This window comes from Aethalodelphis obliquidens, unplaced genomic scaffold (assembly GCF_003676395.1).
Source record: "Aethalodelphis obliquidens isolate GAN/ISIS:26980383/991018 unplaced genomic scaffold, ASM367639v1 scaffold5, whole genome shotgun sequence".
NCBI lineage: Eukaryota > Metazoa > Chordata > Mammalia > Artiodactyla > Delphinidae > Aethalodelphis > Aethalodelphis obliquidens.
In genome coordinates, this window is record NW_020837949.1 from 6814292 (window position 1) to 6835469 (window position 21178).

At 50.4% G+C, this 21178-nt stretch overlaps 1 protein-coding gene across 4 annotated transcripts; it reads right to left on the reverse strand.

Annotated features, from left to right (window-relative positions):
- Positions 1 to 261: 261 nt before the first annotated feature.
- On the reverse strand, positions 262 to 21110 carry ZNF783 (zinc finger protein 783). Of its 4 annotated transcripts, XM_027101585.1 has the most exons (8): positions 20993 to 21110; positions 19729 to 19967; positions 12234 to 12635; positions 12029 to 12155; positions 11737 to 11865; positions 6354 to 6482; positions 5164 to 5274; positions 262 to 3452 (listed from the first exon to the last, which is right to left on the reverse strand). In XM_027101585.1, the coding sequence occupies exons 3-8, from the start codon at positions 12459 to 12461 to the stop codon at positions 2614 to 2616; spliced, it is 1563 nt and encodes a 520-aa protein (XP_026957386.1). In that variant the 5' UTR covers positions 12462 to 12635; positions 19729 to 19967; positions 20993 to 21110; the 3' UTR covers positions 262 to 2613. The 4 variants fall into 4 exon arrangements, with proteins under 4 accessions (XP_026957386.1, XP_026957384.1, XP_026957387.1 ...); XM_027101583.1 differs by lacking the exons at positions 19729 to 19967; positions 20993 to 21110 and adding an exon at positions 15308 to 15441; XM_027101586.1 differs by lacking the exons at positions 19729 to 19967; positions 20993 to 21110 and adding an exon at positions 13284 to 15250.
- Positions 21111 to 21178: the final 68 nt, after the last annotated feature.

Here is a 21178-nt window from a genome sequence, read left to right on the forward strand (position 1 = left end):
GCCCCTTGCGCGGGCCACCCCGGCAGCCCGGAACCTGCCCCCCATTGGCCGGCCCGGAGGCCCCGCCCCCGCGGCGTGCGCCAAGGCTCTGTGGGCGCGGGGCAGGGGTGGGCGCCAGCTCCGTGGGAGAGCCCGGCGCGAGGGCAGCTCTCAAGCGTGAATGCGGACCCGAGCTCGGCCGAGCAGCCCACCCGCGTGGCGGGCGGGGACTTTCCGCACCGCCGCAGACTCCCAGAGAGCAGGAACCAGGTCACGTGCACGTACAGAGTCCAACATATTTATTGAGCACTGATGGGGCCAAGGTTTCACCACCGTCACAGTTCTTACGAGCCTTTTAACACCAGAACCCCAACTTTGCTTTACAAATGAGGAACCCGAGACCCAGAGCTGGAAGTGAGACTGGGGTCAGACCAGGCTCCAGCCTCCCAGGTCACGCAGCCTCCGCTGACTCATTTCAGTGTAAAGAATGTCCTTTGAACACCTATTGAGTGCCAGGCAAACTCACAGGGCCTAGCCGGGAGCCCGGCACATTGAATGCTTTAGAAGAAGAGGAGCACCACTGCACAGTGATTACTGCGTCTGTTAGGAGTTTGCGTATTTACACAGGGCATTAAGCATTAGAAAAGCCTGGAAACTCTGAGCCCTGAGGCCTTCCAAGGAATCACCTGAGACTAGCTCTTGCAGCTGAGGGCTAAGCTCTCAGCAGCTTCACTAGCACCGCATCCTGTCTGAGCACTTGCTGACAGCCCAGCCCTGACTGCGGGGCCCTGGCAAGAGCTGGGGGATACCAGAGCAGACAAACAGGATCTATGGCAGGGGAGGGGGGCGCCTCTCCCAAGCCCAGAGGAGCTTGGCTGAGCAGTCACTGACGTGTATACTCTCGCCCCAGAGATGACAGCAATGTTTCCATCTGCCCCCAACCCTGTTCAGGACTTTAGGAGAGGTATGAGGGTCAGAGGGGGGCAAGAGGAAGTGGCACAGCCAGGGACCCAGGCACCTGGAAGCAGGCCTGAACACTGGACACTTCACATAGTGCCAGATAAATAAGACAACAATCAGAAGAGCTGAGGACCCATCACTCCAGCTTCAAAGTCACCCAGACCAAGGGCTAGTTTATAGGGAGTGCCCAAAGTGGTGTGACTGAAGAGGCACAAGAAGCTAGGTGCCATCGAGACTTCTCCATGAGGCGCGACGCTAGAGCCCGAACCTCCACAGTTTGAACCTCACTGCTTTGGTGAGAATTTGTTCCACTGAGGTACAAAAGGCTCCAGGTGGATATAGCCCAAAGGGAAAGTCTTACCTCACTTTGCACCCGTGGGACCTTCCACTCACTCCAGAAAATAAAGGTCCTTCTTGAGTGATTCTGACTGCGAAGAGGGCTGGAAGATCAACATGAAAGAGAAAGGGGGCCCTGAACCTGAAAGGAAGGTCGAAATCAGGCTTCCTATTTGTCCCGCTGCCTCTAAATCTATTATGACCCTGACAACTCTAAGGTGAGGTAGGATGCACTGGGGTCATTACCACCTTCGACAGACAAGTAACACGAGGATGGAGGTGGTTAAAAGATTCACCTAGATCTCCTGGCCTAACTCTGCCATGAGCCCCAAGTTCTAGAAGACAACCCCCTCCTTTAACGTGACACATCAGGCCTGGCAACCCCACAGTCCACGTGGGCTGACCAGCCTCCCTCAGACCAGGATCTTCCTCTCGGGAGGAACTTCCTGGGCCCGCTCTGCACCTGACCTCCCCCACCCCCCAGGTGTCAGGTGGGGTCCAGTCCATGGAGCGTGCACACCCGTGAACACTGAGACCTTGGGGGAAATGTCATCCACTCCAGGCTGCAGTTCCCCACTCTCAGCTGATTACCAAAGTCAATCATGGATGTGAACACCCACTGGGGAAAGGACCAGGAATACTGGGAATCAGTCTAGGCCAAGGAACACACACCTGGGAAGACACCTGGTTTCCAGGGCAGCAGCCAAGGCACCCCCATCAACAGGCATTCCCAGGCTGGTCTGGACAGTCCCTCTGCCATCCCCACACACAAGGAGGTGGCAGAATCATCCCTGCCCCTCAGGAGTTCTTGGTCCCCTTTACAACCACACACAATACTTACAGAAGCACTTAGAAAATCTCCATAAAAAAAAGTTTCAAAATAACAGTAGAAAACTCAAATTTCCAGTGCCTATTCTTCAGGCTGTCTGTCCACTCTGCTGTTTCTCGTGTTGACAGAAGGCCAAGACCTCTGTGTATAAAATCAAACCCCAGGCTCTCCGTGTCTCGAACACCCCCTACTAGAAAGGCCATGGCCTCTGGTCCTGTTGCCTGTCCACGGTACCCGTCAAAGGCCCCCACCAAAGCTTGGCATCCCCTAAGCCTTAGTGGCCCCTGTGTAAGTCAGGAATGTAGAAAAGGCAGCAGAGTGACAAACTTAGGAAACTGAGGCATCTGGCACGCATACACTCTGTCATCAAAAAGGCCACTGCTTCCCATGTAAAAAGATCTCTCCAAAGCCATCGCAGAAGGAGGAACCAGCATCAGGCACAAGTAGAAGGGCTCCGCCGGTGTTGAGGTGGTCCTGGAGCAGGGGGTGCCCCGCAGGCTCCTGCCCGGTCAGCCCTCCTCGGAGGGGCTGGGCCGTGCCAGCGGCGGGCTGCCCAGGCGGGCGGGGGGAGCTGGAACGTGCGGGCCGCCCTGGCCGCGCGCGTGCGTCTGCATGTGGACCGCCAGGTGGTGGTTGCGGTTGAAGGCGCGGCCGCACTCGGGGCACGGGTAGGGCCGCTCGCCCGTGTGGATGCGCTGGTGCCGGAAGAGGTCCGAGGGCCGGCGGAAGGCCTTGCCGCAGTAGGGGCAGGCGGGCCAGCCCTGGCTGTCGCCGGTGTGCAGGCGCTGGTGGAGCAGCAGGCTCTTCCGCTGCTGGAAGAAGCGCAGGCACTCGCTGCAGTGGTACACCTTGGCGGCCGCCGGCCTCCGCCCCACGAAGCAGCGGCGGCCCTCGGGCCCCTCTGGGAGCCAGCGGATGACGGGGCCGGGCACCACCACCTCCCCCGGCTCCAGCGCGGGCTGGGCACGTCCCCCGGCCCCGGAGGCCGAGCCGCCCCGGGCCTCCGCGCGCTGCTCCTCCTCCGCGTGGGTCCGTTGGTGAATGGTCAGGTTGATCTTCAAGCGGAAGCTCTGTCCGCAGTCAGGGCAGGGGAAGGCCCGCTCTCGCCGGCGGGGGAGGACGCGAGGCGGCTCGCCCCCCTTCCCCGGTGCCCCCGGTGTTAGAGGGTCCCCTGCCCGCACCCTGGGCGCTGCCCCCGAGTGAGGCCGGCCAGAACCCCCGGTCCTGCTCCTGGGCCCTTTGGGGAGTCTACACTCTGGCTGGCTCGGGGACTCCCCCAGGTAGAGCTGCTCAGGCATCATCTCGTCCTCAGATTGTGCTTCCGTCTTGATGACCATACCGCCACCACCTGGCAAATGGAGTCTGCGTTGATTTCAAGCGGACCACACCGCCGGCCCCCACCCGGGCCACAGACCCAGTCCTGGCCTCCCGGTGCTCCAGCCACACCAGCCCCGCCCCCACCCCCCAGCCTTCCCCGGGCCCTTCTTCCTCCCAGCGCTCCCGGCCAGAGCAGGGAAACACTGCTGCAAACCCAGGAGCTGGGGTCAGGGGTCAGACCGGGGAGGCAGATGGGTGGGAAAATGAAAGGCAGACAAAGGGAGGCCTACGTCCTGTGCCCTGCGGCATGCTGACCATGCGGGACCCCCAAAGTTCTGACGACTTTAGTTCTGATCTGTGAATGACGATGAGCCCTGCGGGCCACCACTGCCCCCAGACTAGGTAAGAGGCTTCGGGCCTGGAGGTGGTGGGTGACTTAGCCCCCCTCAGAGCTACGCAGCCAAGTAACAAATCCACACCGAGCGTCCACCACCTGCCCTGACAGAAAGCGGGCACGAGTCCTGGGCTTCCCGGCTGGGCCTCAGTGTGGGTCACACTTGACTCTGAGGTGGGACTCAGGCAGCGACAGGTGGTCTCAGCAGCAGCTCCAGGGGTCCCTGTCGCTGAGGAGGCCGGTCCTGGCCGCAGAGCCCTGCCTGGAACCCGGCATTCTCCCACCACCTCTGGTTTCCTCTGGAGCCAGCCAACCATCCCCCAGGATCCGGCAGCCTCAGCTGCTAGACCGCACAGTCTGCTCAACGGTGACAAGAGAACCCTGCCCGCTGCCTATTAGAATGAAAACTTACAGCCCTCATTGGGCAACTTCCAAGGTCCAAGACAAGAGTGATTTCTATTCTTGCTGAAGCCTGAGCTTAAACCACAAGCCGGGAGGCCACTGAGGAAGAGACCCCTTAACTGGTGAACCTCCAGGGCAGCACCCGACAGCAAGACCTTGGGTTCTCTGCTCACCGCTCACCCAGTAATCCTCACAAATTAACTCAGGGCAGAACTTTATTTCTATGTCAGAAATGACCCACTGTTTTTAATTTAGTCCTCCAGCTACAGAATCGTTAAGAGTCTAAGAATCCTGTAAACTTTGAGGTAAAACCTTGTTGCATTGAAGAGGCCCCCATGGTGGTCTTGGGCTTAGAAATTAGTGAGGGTCTCAGGCCCTCTTCTCTGTGAAGGCCAAGGCTCCCAGATCTCTTCATCTGCAGCCCATCTGCAGCCACACCACAACCCCAAGGCGGGCCCAGATCTCATGCTTGCCTCCCACCGAAGCAGGTACCGGAATGGAATGGGAGGACAGCTGGATCCCTTTCTATTGGGCCAAAATAGGCAATAATCGCTTTCTTTTCCCCTGCTTATCAGGAGGTAAGCCCGGTTTATAGAAAACACACAGACTCTAAGCAGGAAGAGCTAAATTTAAATCACAGGCCCCCAGACTCCAGCTGCAAGACGCCAGAGGCTGTGGCTGGGCCACTTCACAGGGTGGCCGCGAGGAGGCCACACCCGGTGGCACACAGCTTGTTTTAAGCAGCACCTTTCCAGCCAGACCAGACCACGATGCGGGAGAAACAGGACCACAGGTGACCTGGGTCCCCAGAGCCCCAGGAAAGTAACACTTGGGGGGTGAGGGAGGGAGCCCTCAAGAGGAAACCCCTTACCAGGTCCACTCCCAAAGGGCCCCCGAGTTCCTCCGAGGCTCTGCTGTGGCCACGGGGCCTCTTCCCTTCACTCACCTGGCCCCATGCCGGGCAGGATGTCCCTGGGAGGGGAGGTGGGTGACTCCCCATCTGAAGATTCTTCCTCCCGTTTAACCGAGGACAAAACGCTAGTGCTGGCTAGTGGTCCTGTGACAGAGAGTCCCATGAGGGCCTTTCCCAACAGCAGGCTCCCACAGGGAGACCCAGCCATTCCCTAGCAGGTCCAGGACACGCTCAAGTGCCTGAGGCCCAGGAAGAGGGAGCGCTGGGTTCTGTCCCAAGGGTGGCAGGTGCCCCACCCCGCAGCCTCTGCTCAGAGGTGGGCGGAGACCGGGGAAGGCCACACCCCCAATTCCTATGAACGTGGTGCTAACAACTGGCCCCTCTGCATCTGGGGGTCGCCCTGATGGGCCTCAAAAGGACAGAGGGTTTGGGGAGGCCCCAGGGCACAGCACCGGGTTTGCAACAGAGCAAAAGGACAATGATAAGGTCCCAGTCCTCTTACACACTGGCTGGGAAGGATGGACACAGGGAAGTGGGGATGGGGTGTCACCTCCAACTGCAGGGGCCCATATTCAGTGGGAAAGATGCACAGAAGTAACTGGATAGAAAGCAACCCAGAGACTGAACGGTCGGGCCGGCAGGAGGGGGACGCCAAGCCAGCACAGAGCGGTCTGGAGACAGAAAACAAGGCTCTGGGTTACCTGCCAAGTACTATGCTAAATGCCCCCTGAATATACTCCATTTTTGTGACAGGATGGGCAAGAATTTCCTTTAAACAAAAGCAGAGAACACTGGAAGCGGTGACTGGAGCTTCACCAGTCTTCAGAAGAGGACACTCACTGAGGAGCACATATGCTGGCACTCTGCTAGGCATACGGCACGTACTGCCCCATTAACGGGATTGTCTTAAGAACCCTGAAGAGACCCAATGTCCCCCTCCTGTGCCCTTCCCCTCACTCCAGCCCGATCAGTGTACCTGGCCCCCAACATACCTAAGTAACCCATACCTTTGCTTAGACTGTTCCCTCCCGCTGAAAATACCCTGTGTTCCCAGCAAAATCTACCTCTAAGGCCCGTCTCAGGGGCCCCTTTTCCAGGAAACCTGTCCAGCCTTGCCCGGCCTGGCCCAGCCCCCAGCCACCTCTCCCCGCCTCGAGCTGCAGCACTTATGCTCAGTACCGCTTGTCTGGTCCTGTTCACACGGCTGCCCAGCGCTCACTCACCGGTGCTCGTTTCGGGTGGGGTTACTCTTGTTTCTGAGTCTTGCTGGTGCTTGGAGGCCTGACCTTCTTTTGGCTCCTTCCGGGCAGGGCTGACTGGGCTGGAGGTGTGCTCTGGGTATGGAGGAAGGCCTGGGGAATGCAAATCAGTGACACTACGGGCAACGCAGAGGTCTCCCAGGAGCCTCTGGGGAGTGGCTAAATGCAGTCACCTGGAGCATCAGGTCAAACACAGGGTATGATAATTCAGTAAACTTTACTGATCGTCTAGTAACTAGATTCTAGACTAAAGCCTCCATATCTGAGAAAAGGAAATGGTATATACAGCATGTTAAGTTATCCGATAGTACCACACAGGTCATGACACAGCAGGACCAAAGGTCTGGCTTTTTAAGGACTGCTGGCTCAGAACATTTCAACGGTAGTTCCCAATCCCAGGTCCTCCACCAGGCTGGTGTATAAAGATCCCCTGGGGAGCACCCCCAAGATTCTTATCAGTTAGTTCTGGGTGGGCCTAGGAAGTATGCATTTTTAAAAAGCTTCCTAGGGGAGGGGGCTTCCCTGGTGGTGCAGTGGTTGAGAGTCCGCCTACCAATGCAGGGGACACGGATTCGAGGATTCGGGCCCTGGTCCGGGAGGATCCCACATGCCGCGGAGCAACTGGGCCTGTGCGCCACAACTACTGAACCTGCACTCCAGAGCCCACATGCCAACAGCCCGTGCTTGGCAACGAGAGAAGCCACTGCAGTGAGAGGCCCGCACACCACAATGAAGAGTAGCCCCACTCGCCACAACTGGAGAAGCCCGCGTGCAGCAAAGAAGACCCAATGCAGCCAAAAATAAATAAATAAAATAAATTTATTTTTAAAAAAAGCTTCCTACGGGAAAAGACATGAATATTTCACAGAATAAAAAATTAAAATGGCCATAAACAAACAAAGCTACACTGTTACCAAGGCCAGACACTACAAGAAAACTACAGACCAATATCCCAATATGAACAAAATGCTAGCAAACCGAATTCAGCAGCATATTAAAAGGATCAAATATCATAACCAAGTGGAGTTTATTCCTGGAATGCAAGGATGGTTCTACATATGAAACTGGAGCAATGGAATACACCACATTAAGAGAATGAAGGGGGGAAAAAACCCCACATGATCATCTCGGCTGATGCAGAAAAAACATTTGACAAAATTCAACACCCTTTTATGAAAAAACTACTCAAAAAACTAAGAATACAAGGAAACTACCTCAGTATAATAAAAGCCTTAATAAAGGAAATTCTGACATGCGCTACAACATAGATGAACCTTGATGATACTGTGCTAAGTGAAATAAGCCAGCCACAAAAAGACAAACAGTGTACGATTCCACTTATATGAAGTACTTAGAGTACCCAAATTCAGGGAGACAGAAAGTAGAACCGTGGCTGCCAGGGACTGAGAAAGGCGGGGAGTGTTATTGTTTGATGGGTACAGAATTTCAGTAAAAGAATAAAAGAGATGAATGGTGGTGATGGTGGCACAGCATGGTAAATGTATTTAATATCACTGAACTGTATACTTAAAAACAGATAATACGGTAAATTTTATGTTATATGTATTTAACTAAAATAAGAAAAAAAAATAAAGTGCTAATACACAGCTCAATATAGATGAACCTTGAATACATTACGCTAAGTGAAAGAAGACAGACACCAAAGACCACATACTACGTGATTCCATTTACAATTTACATGACATGTCCAGAATAGGCAAATCTACAGAGTCAGAAAGCAGATTTGTTGTTGCTTATGGCTGGGGGGCTGGGAAGGGGGTCAGGGTGATAGCTGAAAGACACAGAGCTTGTTTTTGAGGTGACAAAAATGTTATAAAATTGACTGTGGTGTTGGCTGCACTTATCTATGAATATGATAGAAAGCACTGAATTGTATACTTTAAATGAGTGAATTATTTCTAATAAATCTATTTTTTTTAACTACACTGAAGTACTTACCTATTATGCAGACAAAAATCTGACAAGTCTGACCACATTCTCTAGTGGCAAGGCTGTGGGGAAAGAGGCCCTCTTTCACAATGCTGACGGGAATGTAAATGATACAACCCCTATGGAGGGGGATTTGGTGATAAATTCTTTAAAAATTGCATATTCATTTACCTTTGACCCAGCAGTCCAGCTTCTGGACTGTATCCCAAAGATACATGGACAAAAATATGAACTGATTTATGCACAAGATATTTCCTACAGCATTATTTATATCAGCAATATACTGGCTATTCCCCAAATAATCCATCAGTGAAGACTGGTTAAATAAACTATGGTATATCATACCATGGAACATTCCATATTCACACAAAAAATTAGGAAGATCTCTACATACTGCTATGAGGTACTTCAAAGACAAATAGTATGGGGGAATACAAAGGTATCTATGTATTAGTGATATTTTCAAAAGGAAACACTGGAGTATAAACGAGAAGTTAATAAAAATGGTTATCTATAGGGAGAGGGAGGGGATAAGGGTGGAAATGAGACCTCCCTGAGTGTATCCTGTTAAATCATTTTGACTTTGCAACCATGTCTTACATGTTCAAAAAGTTAAATTAAATCATAATTAAAAAGAACTATCGCTAAAAACCTAAAATTAAGCAGGGGCTTCCCTGGTGGCACAGTGGTTACGAATCTGCCTGCAGGGGACACGGGTTCGAGCCCTGGTCCAGGAAGATCCCACATGCTGCGGAGCAACTAAACCTGTGTGTCACAACTACTGAAGCCCGCGTGCCTAGAGCCCATGCTCCGCAACAAGAGAAGCTACCGTAATGAGAAACCCCCGCAATGAGAAGCCTGCGCACCGCGATGAAGAGTAGTCCCTGCTCGTTGCAACTAGAGAAAGCCCGCACACAGCAACGAAGACCCAACGCAGCCAAAAATAAGTAAATTAAATAAATAAATAAAAATAAATAAGTAAAATTAAGCAGAAACAAAGAAACTTAACTGTATATCAAGTTGGTGTCATAACCACATAGAGAAAATAATTATTTCAAGCGACTTTAAAAGGCATTATTTTGTCTATTAAGTCCTGAATGAAATATGCATTCAGATGACAAAAAGAGCTGCAAAGAAATCTCAAATTTCAATTAGAAGTGTAATTGTTAGTAGTAATACAGACTCAATTATTTGAAATTATTTCCAAATTATTATTATTCCAAATAAGATATTACAGGATAATGAAATATTAAGATTTGGATACAAAATAATGCAAGTAAGTAATTATGCTAATATAGTGAAGAATTTAAGATGTCCATGTAAAAGTGACATACAAGTATAAAATCAAAGGACATTAAATTTGAATTCTAAATATCATTACGAACTCATGATTTTTTTCTTCTCAAAAATACATATTTTCTGAGAAGGCCTAGAAGTAATGCCAAAAATTAGCAACTACTAGAACTCATACTGCAGTCTCAGAATACCGTTCCTTATTGAAAGAAATAAAACTTCTTGGAGAAACTCTTATTCCAGGTCTGGGGAAGGAAATATACAAGATGAAACTAGAACATCTTACGGTGTCTGAACGCCATCAAAGTTACATCAAAATGACCTATAGGTCAACTTGAAGGGGCTCCCAAGAGCTAAAAATGGGACAACTTAAGCATGAAAATAATGGCTGCAAAGGATTGTATGTATAAAGTACTTAACAATCTATGAAGTCATAATAATAATAAAAAAAAAAAAGAAAGAAAAGCCCAAGTATTGGTCACCTTTGGAGGTGTCTAAGGAAGCAACTCTTCATTCTAAAAACTGATGAAGGGAAAGAATTAAACACCTATCCTGCCTTTTCTGTACAGACTATATTTCAAGGTAACTAAGAGTTAGTTAGGGAAATTATTCTTTATAAAAGAATTTTAGGGCTTCCCTGGTGGCGTGGTGGTTGAGAGTCCACCTGCCAATGCAAGGGACGCGGGTTCGTGCCCCAGTCCGGGAAGATCCCACATGCCGCAGAGCGGCTGGGTCCGTAAGCCATGGCCGCTGAGCCTGCGCGTCCGGAGCCTGTGCTCCGCAACGGGAGAGGCCACAACAGTGAGAGGCCCGCGTACCAAAAAAAAGAATTTCAGCTATTAGGTACAAAAGTAATGACCAAATTTCACCATTTTGCAACCCCTAATAAAATAATGAATCCAGGCAACAATCTTCAATGGCTAATAAAATCATTAGGTGAAAAGTTGACGGGGAACTTTATAACGGAAGGATAAGGCTCACAATCAGAAAAAGAAAGGCAATTGGGTAAGACCTGAAGCCATAGGCTCCTAGTAGAAAACACAGGCGGTAAGCTCTTTGACATCAGTCTTGGCAACGACTTTTTGGATTTGACACCAAAAGCAAATATAAACAAGAGAGAATACATCAAACTAAAAAGCTTCTGCACAGCAAAGGAAACCATCAACAAAGTGAAAATGCAACCTACTGAATCCGAGAAAATATTTGCAAGTCATACATCTGATAAGCGGTTAACTTCCAAAATATATAAAGAACACACACAACTCAACAGCAACAAAAATCCAATTACAAAATGGACAGAAGATCTGAATGGACATTCTTCCAAAGAAGACATACAGATGGGCAACTGGCACATGAAAAGATGCTCAACATCACTAACCATCAGGGAAATGCAAATCAAAACCACAATGAGATACCACCTCACATCTGTTAGAATGGCTATTATCAAAAAGACAAGAAATGACAAGGATGTGGAGAAAAGGGAACTCTTGTACCCTGTTGGTGGGAATGTAAAGTGGTACAGCCACTATGGAAAACACTATAGGGGTTCCTCAAAAAACTAAAAATAGAACTACAATATGATCCAGCAATCCCACTTCCAGGTATTCTTTCAAAGAAAACAGAAACACTAACTCAAAAAGATATCTGCACCCTGATGCTCATGGCAGCACTATTTATATACAATAGCCAAGATATAGAAACAACTGAAGTGTCCACTGATCAATGAATGCATAAAGAAAATGTCACATATACATACAATGGAATATTATTCAGCCACAAAAAAGAATGAAATCTTGTCATTGGCGCAACCTTGACGACATTATGCTACATGAAATAAGAGAAAGACAAGCATTGTATGATCTCACTCATATGTGGAATCTATTAAAAACAAAGACACAAAAATGAGGTCATAGATACAGAGAACAGATTGGCGGTTGTCAGAGGTGAGGGGTGGAGGTAGGTGAAACGAGTGAAGGGGGCTAGGGCGCGGCCCACCCTGGGTTAAGGGCCTGCGCTCTGTCCTGGGCTCACGGCTCGGAAGCGCAGGAGGCTGGGGACATGAATGGACTGTCCCCAGCCACGCCTCCATCTTGCCCCCACTCACCAGCGCCCAGCCTCCTTGGGCGTGCTTCCTCTCTGTCACTCCCCTCCTCCCGGCCCCTCGGGCCTTCAGGGCAAGGCTCCTCTCCCCTCTCCATCCGGGTGAGGATATCCGGTTTGGAGATGGCATAATCTGCACACAGAACAGAGGCAGCTGGGTCAGGACTGCACACCCACCATGCAGTTGCCCACAGAGATGCAGAGACCCCCAGAGGAACAGAAGCCAAAGCCAAGACCCAGACCACAGGAGGCCCATCTGTGCACCGAGGCCCAGGGTGCCACCTACACAGCCTTACCCAGGGAGACCAGCGTCTCGTAGTTGCCCCGCATCACGTGCTTGTACAGCTCCTTCTGCCACTCATCCAGTTTGCCCCACTCTGGCTCAGAGAAATACACGGCCACATCATCAAAGGTCACGGGCACCTGGAACCACAGTGTCACGCACGCTCACCCGCACGCTGACGGGCACGGGCTGTCCCACCCCCGGCGCCCAGGGCTTACCTTGGGGGCCTCGCCCTTGCTGCCCGGGGGCAGCCGCAGGATCCAGAAGTTCCTGTTCCTCAGCAGGTTCTCCACGTTCTCCAGCCGCCTCTGCAGCAGCCCGTACTCCTGCAGCAGGGTCCCCAGCACTGCCCACTTGCCCTCCAGCTGGTTCCCCAACTCCACGGCCGTCTTCTCGCAGTCGGCCAGCTTCTTCTCAGCCTTCCCTGTCCGCCCCTCCAGAGTCATCAGGCGGGCCAGGCAGGAATCCACCTTCTTCTCCAACGCCTGGATGGCGGCCACCACCGTCCACAGCGTGATCTCCGTGGAGTAGAGGTATGAGCTCTTCTCAGCAGCCAGCTGGGGTGATGGAGAAGGCGTCAAAGGCCTTTCATCCCCTATTTGCCTGTCCCTCTCTGGAGCCTGTCCACAAGAGAAAAGAGAGATGTTATCAGAATTATCCAGTCAAAATGTCCATCTCTAAAAGAAACCTCAGAATGGCACCTGCCCAGGTGAAGCCCCATCTGGGATCCTGAGGACCAGTCAGGCAGCCAGGGATGGGGAGGGGGGACATCCAGCCTCTAGGACAGGAAACACTGGCTGGACCAGGGTGTTAGCAAGTGGGAACAGGAGGAAAGGCATGGCCAAAGCAGGAAAGCATCTGTGGCCTCACACAGGTGACTTCCTTTCCGGGTCTCAGTCTCCTCCTCTGAAACTCAGAAGCTCTGCAGTCAAACAACCAGAGTGCAGCTGGCAGCTCCACTGCTCACGAGCTGGCTGACTTTGGCAAGGTTTGTTAAGCACTTCAACTTCAATCCCACATCTATAAAATGGGGGTAATAACAGTGCCTACGTGATAGGATTGTGAGACTTGATGGTACAATCTTTGTAAATAGCACATGGCAAATACTCAATAAATGTGAGCCCTGTGTTGTTGATCACGAGGGGGATGATGACGATGGTGGCTCTGGCTCAGGGATGCAGCAGTTCATATGGCCTTTGTCCTCCACCTCTTTCATTACAATGTCCTTCAGCATCTCGGAAAAGAGCTCCTGCAGTGCCTCAGCTTACCTTGGTGCCTGATGACAAAGTCTCAGTCCCAGTTCATCTCGCTGAAAGCTTTGTTGGAAAGGTGAATTGACACTTCATCCCTTCACTGCACTCATCCTCATGGTCAAATCACCATCAAGTCCTATCCGTGTAACTTCTGAAACTATCTCAAATCCATCCTCTTTTCTCCTTCTCTGCCGTGACTAGTCAAAATCCCAATCATCTTTCCCCCAAACCACTGCAATCCTGCCCAGCTGTTTTCCCCAGTTCGCCCTTCTTCCCCCACAATACACTTTCCACAGGGTGATCAGTAATCTTTTAAATACACAGACTAGATCATTTTAGTCCCCGATCAACAGATTCCCGTGTACCCAGAATAAAACCTAAACTTCGTATCGTATCCCAGCCTACCTCCCTGAGCTTATATCCTCCTGGCTATCAACTACACTCCAGCTACCCTGGTCTCCTTGGATTCCTATGATGCACCCAGCTCTCTCTTCCACCTTTCTGTTAGCTCTTCCCACACCTCTCTGTACGCCTGGCTCCCTCTCGTATAAGGCTCCAGCTTAAACACTGCCTCAAAGAGACCTTCGCCGATGGACACATCTAACATAGGCCCCCTGCTAGTCCCTTCCTTCACAGCACTAATAAACTATGATCGTGCCATGTGTATGCCTGTGTTATGGTTTGCTTCGCCCATGAGAACATAAGCTCCATGATGACGTAAGTTTCTAAAAGACTGCCTCATTCATAGAAGACGCTCAATAAATACCTACTGAATGAGCGACTGACTAAACAATTAAACAACACATTCATCCAATAACAATTACTGAACATCTGTCATAGTAAACGAGCAATGGGGATGCAGAAAAAAATATGTGGTTCTTCCTTCTCCTGGAGAAAAGTTTTGTACAAAAATAGTCATAATAAATTAAATAAGTGTGATACCATGGGCTATCGAAAGTTGAGGGCAAATCTGTCCTGTTTGAGGAGTTTCTTCGGATCTCAGGTGCTACACAAGACAGCAGAGGAAAAGGGGCGGGTGGATAAGAATGGTCAGAAAGAGTACTGAGAAAGTGGCCTGGGCTAAGTGGGAGCTGAAAAGGTCACTTGTCCCCCTACAGAAGGGCCTTCCTGGGGGCCATAAACGCCAAGAACTCCCATCCTCTTCTGCCTCGCACTCAGAGGACCCTTAAAAAAAGCACACACCAAACTCACTAGTTAAAGAGGAGAGAAAAGTTCCTCCTTAAAAATCATCCACAATAATCAGCATCCAGAAAGATCACGGCTTCAAACACTTTATTAAGATGTATTAATAATAGTAGATACCGTTTATTGAGCTCTTTACAAATGTTTTTCGAGTATGCCAAAAAAGGACAGATTATTTTCTCCGAATTGGACACACTGCACATTATCAGCCAACATTGTAACATCTGCTAAACTAATCTTAAAAACAAAAACAAAAAAACGAAAAACAACAACAAAAGCACCACACCTACAATCCCGCCAGTAAACAGCACTCGACACCTCTTAGGTGTCAGAAGAACACTTGGGCACCTTAATGGGGGTGTAACTCCGGAGCCCCTGGTGGGCGTCAGGCTCTGGCCCCTACTAGGTGGGCGACTTCGGACCGCTCCCCGCCCCGAGCCCCAGACTTCGGTCGTCAGAACCGAATGGGGCCGGCGCCCCTGCCCCCCTGCCTGCCTCCGGGGCCGCCGGACCTCCAGTGAGACAATGGACGGGGCGGGGAAACAGCCATTCGGTTCAAAGACGAGGGCTTGTCATCTTAAGTGTAACTAGAAAGCCCGGCCTGTCCCCCGACGTCGGGGCCGTCCGCCCGCCGCGCCCGGCCTCGCGTTTGGGCCGCCCGGCCGCTCGGACGAGGCAGACGAGGGCGGCCAGGCGGCACGAGAGGGCCAGAAGCGCGGGCCTGGGCGGAGGCGGCGCGCGGGCCGCTCGGGCCGCCCGACCGAGACCCGCGCGGGCCCACGCGGCGGTGGAGTCGGCGGCCTGGCCGGGCTGGGCGTCCGCGCGGGGGCGCTTACCGGGGCAGGCGCCTCTTCGGCCATGGCTGTCCGCGTCCTTCTCTGGGCGGCTCTCCTCAGGCCCGGTTTGTCGGGCCCGGCGCGGCGATGCGCGGCGCGGCGGCGGAGGCGGAGCTGAGCCGCCCAGCCTCGGAGCTCCTGCCGGGCGGCCGCGAGCTGCGTCCGAGCCACGTGCCCCGCCGGCCCTTTAAACAAGAGCTGCGCTCGCGGCCCTGCCCGAGGGCGCACACAGCGCCCCCTGCCTCCCGAAGGACCGCACGCCCGCGGCCCGCGGCCTTCTGCGCCCACCCGCCCCGGCGGCCGCGGGGGTCTCCCGGGGGGAGCGGGGTGCCCGCCCACTCCTGGGCCGCGGTAGTCGACGCCGGGCCTCACGCGCCGCGGGGCCCTCCAGACGGGCTCCCTTCGGGCGGAGGCGACCCTCGGGCCTGGGCCGAGCGGCGCGGGCCACGCGCAGGGCCGGCACGGTGGGACCCTAACCCCTCTCCGGGGTGCTGGGGCAATCCAGTCAGGGAGCTAATAAAGGAAACGCGCAGGAAACTTCGAAGCTCTGGGGGAAGAAGGTCAGTCATTGCTGGGTAATCTCAAGTGTATGCCCTTGATTTGCCGTTTGAACACCTCTAATGGACCCAAAGTGACTATACATTTTGCCCGGGAAAAGCCAGGGGGGTGGGAGGGATCAATAAGGGTTTTTAAACTTTATTAGTTTTCCAGAACAAATAGAAAGACCTCAGGAAAATTTTATTTCCTTAAAAAAAAAAAAGCCCCACCTCCCTCCCCAAACCTCCCTTTGGGGACCCTGGGTCTCCTCGTCCTTCCCTGGGGCCCACCTTCTCAGCAGACACGCGACTCGAGCATCCTCCGCAGAGTGCTCTGAAGCCCTCTTTGCCACGCCCAGTCTTCACTCGCGCATCAGCCACCAGCTGGGGATCCTCTGCAGCAAGAGTAAATTCATCACTAATTCAGGCCCTGAGGCATCTTGAATAAACGACTCAATCTAGGACCTATTTTCCTCATCTGCAACCCACCGAGCCTTGCTCTGGAAAACCTGTTAATCTCTGAATATAAAGTAAAATATGCTGCATGCCATTTAACTTTTATTTTCTATCTTTTCTGCATTTCCCAATCACCTCACTCTTTGTCCAACAAGCCCGGAAATTCTTGCCACTAGAAATTACTCTACAGTTTTGTTTCTTTGTGTGTATGCTTTGTTTTTGTTTCTTTTCTTAGTATTTTTCTCTTGGGAGGGAGGGAGAAAATGATTTGCCCATGTATTTGATCCAAGCAAAAGTGTGGTCAATCAATATAATAAGAACATAAGTAAATTGATACCTTCTCCAAGTAAGGTGCACCCGTAGAATTTGGGGCAAGGTTAGGAAGTGTTACTTTAAGGTAACAAGAAGTCAAATCAATATATGGCATTGTTTATTGTGGAAATCCTTGTTGAAGTAACCTGACCTTAAGACAGTTTGCAAACTTGTGCTGAAGACAGGAAGAGCATCCCTCGGTTCTCAGCAGGGGTAAGACCAATATATTAAGGATTATAAATTTCTTATAAATTGGTAAGTTGTGATCTCATAAAGTAAGAGTTAATGTCCAAGGCAAACAGAAAGAGTCTGGAAAATGGATTGGAGAGGAAGATGCTAGTATTAAACAAGCTTTGTTCAGGGAAGAGTGCTCTAATTTTTGACAGCTGGTCTGCGTTTTTTAGAAGAGTTTCTGTAAGTCAGTATTCAAACTTCAGTGTGCATCATGCTCTCCTGGAGTGCTTGTTAAAATACAGACTGTTGGGCACCGGTCTCAGAGTTTCTCGGCCTGCGGCTGGAGTGGGTAGGAGTCCAGAATTTCATTTCTAACTAGTTGCCATGAAATGCTGCTTCTACTGGTTGAATGATCACACTGCCCTGTGCATTAGCTCCCAGAGCTGCCTCTCATTCCCACGCTCTGACTTTATAAATATACTGAACAAAAAATACAGAAACTTGACACCATAATGTGGTTTCCACAGCAGACCAGCCTGGGTGTCAGGCCAGGTGTAGCTCTAATATAAATTAAAATTACTTGCATCCTTCGTTATTAATCTGTCTCCTGTGGATTGCTCTTTTTTAGATCAGGTCTCCAGGGCCTGAACACCTCTGGGTGAGTTGACAACACTGGATTTCCAAAGTAGAGGCACAGACCCTGCAGGGACAGGGGTGACTCCACCCAGGTGCAGCCCACTCTGAGACAGTTGGCCATCGGCCTGTGCTGCAGAAGGTGGGCTGGTCAGGTGAGGGCCACTAAAACACCACCTTAGGGTCACGTAGGGTTGGGGGGTGGCCAAGATACTCAAGTGCTAGTGCCCTCAGCCAGGAGATGGGGCAGCTCAGAGAGAATTCCCGTGGCCCCCTCACCCTACCTTTAGATTAGAAAGTGGACCCACCCAGAATTGTAAAGTGGTAGGAGGGGAAGTATTAGAAGAGGGAGACCAGAAGTATAACCAAATCCCCCTTCCTCCACGAAGCCCTCCCTAGTTCAGACAGCACTGAGCTCCCTATCCTGTGAATTCCTGTTATACCTGTTCATTCAGTAAACGTGCTGTGACCATCTATGTGGGAAGCCCCCATGCTCAGAGCTGTGGAATCTGGATACAATTAAGACCTGGTCCCTGCCTTCAAAGAGCATCGCCTCCTGTTGACTCCACCTCGGTGATCTTGTCCATCACTCTCTTCGCGCTGAAGCTGCACCCAGGCAGATCCTCACTGGCTCTTGCTGTTCTCACTCAAAAACCTTCTAACATATCCCCCACCCCGGCAACAACAAAAGCATGCTGTACCTCTTCTTAGGTTAATAGTCCCAAATCGCAGTTAGATTCAGGTCACCCTTTTGCTCAGAACTCTCAGCTCCCCATTGCTAACTCAATACAATCCAAACTCCTTAGTCTGACCCCAACCTCTCTTTCCAACCACGTCCCCCTCCTCCCCTCCTCCCACCCCACCCTCCAGACAAGTCGAATGAATTGGTGTTTACTGGTACATGCCCCATAAGGTCTAGTTTGGTCATGTCTCTCCTTTTTAGAATGTCCTTCATCTCATCCTTAAAGGTCCAGCTCAAATGTCATCTCTCATAAAGCCTTTCCCAATGTCCTGCAACTTGAATGTAATTGTTCTCTTACAGAATTTTAGCTTCATTTTCTATCTTCTATTAAAGTCCCTTGACAGCCTGTGAGCCCAAGAACAAAATCTGATTTAACCTTTTATCCCTCCCTCTGTAGACTCTGCACATGGAGGCTACTCAGATATTCACGTGTGAACAAAATCTAAGGTATGCAAAGGTACAGTACAAGAAGGGAACAGATTTCCACCCCACTGTTCACAGCAGTATTATTTACAATTGTCAAGATATGGAAGCAACCTAAGCGTCCATCAACAGATGAATGGATAAAGATGTGGTACATATATACAATGGAATACTACTCGGTCATAAAAAAGAATGGAATTTGCAACAACATGGATGGATGTGGAGAGTATTATGCAAGTGAAATAAGTCAGACAGAGAAAGACAAATACTGTATGATATCACTTATATGTGGAATCTAAAAATACAACAAACCAGTGAATATAACAAAAAAGAAATAGACTCACAGATATAGAGAACAAATTAGTGGTTACCAATGGGGACAGGGAAGGGGGCAGGGACAGCACAGGGGTAGGGGATTGAGAGGTACAAACTATTAGGCATAAAATAAGCTACAAGGATATACTGTACAGCACAGGGAATATAGCCAGTATTTTATAACTATAAATGGAGTATAACCTTTAAAAACTGTGAATCACTATACTGGACACCTGTAACTTACATGTTGTACATCAACTATACTTCAATTAAAAATAATTTTTTTTAAGGAAATGTATTTTGATCGAATGTAAACTCAGCTAGGGCAAAGACTGTTTTTCTGTACACTGACATACCCCAAGTATTTAAAACAGTACCTAAATAATAGGTGCTCAACATATATTTGTTGAATAAAAGAAATGAACAAGGGAAGCTTTCACTCAGGCCTACGAACTGAGTAGTGAAAATTAAATAGTACTTGGTTCACAGAGAAGGGCATTCCCCGGAGAGGGAAAGCCTGAGCTGAATTCAGTCGTGGGAAAGTACGGCTTATTGACTAAGTGACGGGAATCCCACTGTGGCAGCAGGAGAGAGAATTTAGTGTGAGAAGCGAACAAACCCGGAGCGGGTTAGGTTGTCCAAGTCTTGAATCTACACTTAAAAGCTTGCTCTTCATCAGTAGCGTCAGTGCACTGCAAGGCTTTGAGGAAAGCCCATGTCCAATCTGTGTTCCAGGACAATAACCCTGGTAGCAAAAAGGACGTGATTAAGGGTAGGAGACCAGTTAGGTTACTGAGTGAAAACTGGGTGGGCGATGATTAGGCCCTTACCTGGTGGAATAGGAAGGAGAAGATTGGACAGATGAGTCTCTGATGTTTGGCATTTCACTCTTCACTATATGCTGATTTAATCTAACTTGATCATCCCTGTCCTTCAGGCAGTTGCACAGTCTGCTTCCTTCTCATCACCCAGCAGAGCAGACTTTCAATGAAGGACAGTTGAAGCAGGCCAAGATTTTTTGTATCACTTAAAACAGTGTATTCTGTGTGCAGAGCATGACCTGGATATCCTGTTAAAATGCAGATTCTGATTCAGTGAGTCTCAGAGCCTGCCCTTCTACCAAGCTCCCAGGGGGTGCCAATGCTTCTGGTGCAGAGACCACACTTTGGGTAACAAGGACTTAGAATCCAACCCAGACACGAGGTCCTTAATCGTGGTCAGCCAGAAGCAACAGAGCCTGTGGTGGAGCGTGTGGGCACTGAAGCAAGATGGCCTGGTTCACAGCCACCTCTGCTTCTGCATCACCTTTCAGGTCTCTTCCCGCATCTCACGTGGGAAATGGGGTAATAATCGTACCCACCACATAGGGTCTTGTGAGGATTAAGTTCACTTTTATGTGAAGAACTTAGAACAGTGACTAGCACATGAGTGCTCAGTAAACATTAGCCATTATCACACTAGTCTGACGGATTAAGACAATCATTTCCCTGCCTCAAGAACCATCTAACTTTGCTGGAGAAATAGGAGCCTATCTTGTACTTTTTCTCCCCATGATGCGAGGCAAAGGCTGGTCACATTAAAGCACTCACTGGGAGGTAAGAATAGTCAAGGATGGGATAGGGGGTATCTCTAATGCAAAAACCCGCAGGCAGGAGACTGGAGAAGGGATTTAGGAGAGACGCTCCAGACGTTTTCCTCCACACAATGAAGCTGAGCACCTCTCACGGCGCTGCCCTACGACAGCTCCCCTCCACATTCCGTTTCTACACCAAGATAATCCCTTACCTTACAGCGACCAAGCTCATTTTTATCTATTTATTTAGTTTCTTCTCAACCCCATATCCCACTCATTCCTCCCATGGGCAACCATAATGCCTGTACGTAACTTTTCGCTTCTATGTGTTCTTACGAAGTGATTTGTTTTGTGTGCATGTTTTTAATTTACAGCAATGGTATTGTGTTACAGATCTCATTCAGCTTCTTACATTTGCCACTCAGCACCATGTTTAAGATGGACCCACACGGCCACATGTGTAGCTCAGCCAATACCCCTAAGTGCTCCCCAGGACTCCTGGTGCACCCACCGTGTCTCACCTGCCCTCTCTACCTCCCAACGTTCAGATGCTCAGACTGGATGCAGCCCTCGGCCACCACAGGTGTTGGTGAGTATTCCCATACACGCCTCTTCTCATCTCCCTAGGTTTAAGGAAGGATGCAGGTCAGGCTATGCCATCAGGTCTCTGGCACTGCTCCAGGTCAGGCACCGCCTCCATCTTGGCC

What these genes read in the sequence shown, in the direction of transcription:
- ZNF783 (XM_027101583.1), bottom strand. Translation starts at nt 15,331, where the DNA reads ATGGCCGAAGAGGCGCCTGCCCCG. An exon ending in CCGAAGAGGCGCCTGCCCCG is followed by an intron (nt 12,636 to 15,307) that starts GTAAGCGCCCCC and finishes TCTTGTGGACAG; the next exon opens with GCTCCAGAGAGGGACAGGCA. An exon ending in CCCAAGGAGGCTGGGCGCTG is followed by an intron (nt 6,483 to 11,736) that starts GTGAGTGGGGGC and finishes TGCATTCCCCAG; the next exon opens with GCCTTCCTCCATACCCAGAG.